This window comes from Aptenodytes forsteri, unplaced genomic scaffold (genome assembly GCF_000699145.1).
Source record: "Aptenodytes forsteri isolate BGI_AS27 unplaced genomic scaffold, ASM69914v1 Scaffold271, whole genome shotgun sequence".
NCBI lineage: Eukaryota > Metazoa > Chordata > Aves > Sphenisciformes > Spheniscidae > Aptenodytes > Aptenodytes forsteri.
The window spans coordinates 640225-641311 of record NW_008794602.1 but is presented as its reverse complement, the minus strand read 5'-3'; the positions used below and the strand labels follow the sequence as shown (position 1 = coordinate 641311).

The following is a 1087-nucleotide window of genomic DNA, read 5'->3' as shown; positions in this document are numbered from 1 at the left end:
GAGCCTTTATTGGGTACCGCGAGCCCGCCAGCCCGGATCGGGGCGCCGGAGGGGGACGCCCCGCGGCGTGTCGTGTCCCGTCCGGCCGTCCATCCGTCCGGCCGTCCATCCCGCAGCGGGGGCGGCCGTGCCGTTCCCCGCGTCCCGCTGCCTACCAGGAGCACAGCACCACCTCCCACAGCGTCCGCCGGAGCTCCTGGCTCCGGAAGGCGTAGATGAGGGGGTCGACCACCGAGTTGCAGACGATGAGGATGAGGAAGAGGTTGAAGTAGCTGAAGAAGCAGGTGCAGAAGGGGTTGGTGGGGCAGGTGACGATGAGGATGAGGTGGAAGAAGAAGGGCCCCCAGCAGATGAAGAAGACGCCCAGGAGGATGGTGAGCGTGAAGGCTCCCTTCAGGCTGCTGCTGCGGTAGACGGTGGGCTGCTTCTGCTGGCTGGAGATGCTGCGGAGGTGGTGGCGGGCCAGGGCGAACATGTGGATGTAGAGCACCAGCATGAGGACCAGCACGAAGAGGAAGAAGCCGATGAGGCAGAGGAGGATGGCGTTGTTGTGGTAGTAGGTGATGAAGACGGTGCTGGAGACGGTGCTGGCCAGCCAGACGCTGGCCATGGTCACCATGGCCCGTTGCAGCGTCATGATGCTGTGGTAGCGCAGGGCGTAGAAGATGGTGATGTAGCGGTCCACGGCGATGACCCCCAGGAAGGAGAGGGAGGACACGACGGAGCTGCAGATGAGCATGTTGATGACCTTGTCCATGTGGCGGATGACGCTGGCGCGGATCACCAGCACGCCGTGCTCCATCAGCAGCATGAAGAGCGTCTCCGCCAGGTTGCTGACGCTCACCAGCATGTCGGAGACGGCCAGGCAGCAGATGAAGTAGTACATGGGCGAGTGCAGGTTCCTGTTCTTCAGGATGGCGGCCACCACCAGCAGGTTCTCCACCAGGCTCACCAGCCCCAGCGTGAGGAAGAGCTCATTGGGGACGTCGAGCCCCTGGCACCAGGCGCCGCCGGCCCCGGCCGTGGCGTTGCTCTGGTTGCTCTCGCTGGCGTTCCAGGGCTCGCGCAGCAGGCGCAGGGGGGCCAG

General features: G+C 65.1%; 1 protein-coding gene across 1 annotated transcript; it reads right to left on the bottom strand.

Annotated features, from left to right (window-relative positions):
• Window positions 1-17: 17 nt before the first annotated feature.
• On the bottom strand, window positions 18-1081 carry MC1R (melanocortin 1 receptor). Its single transcript, XM_019470408.1, has one exon. It carries the CDS (start codon window positions 884-886, stop codon window positions 152-154), a length of 735 nt encoding a protein of 244 aa, XP_019325953.1. The 5' UTR covers window positions 887-1081; the 3' UTR covers window positions 18-151.
• Between the last annotated feature and the right edge of the window lie 6 nt (window positions 1082-1087).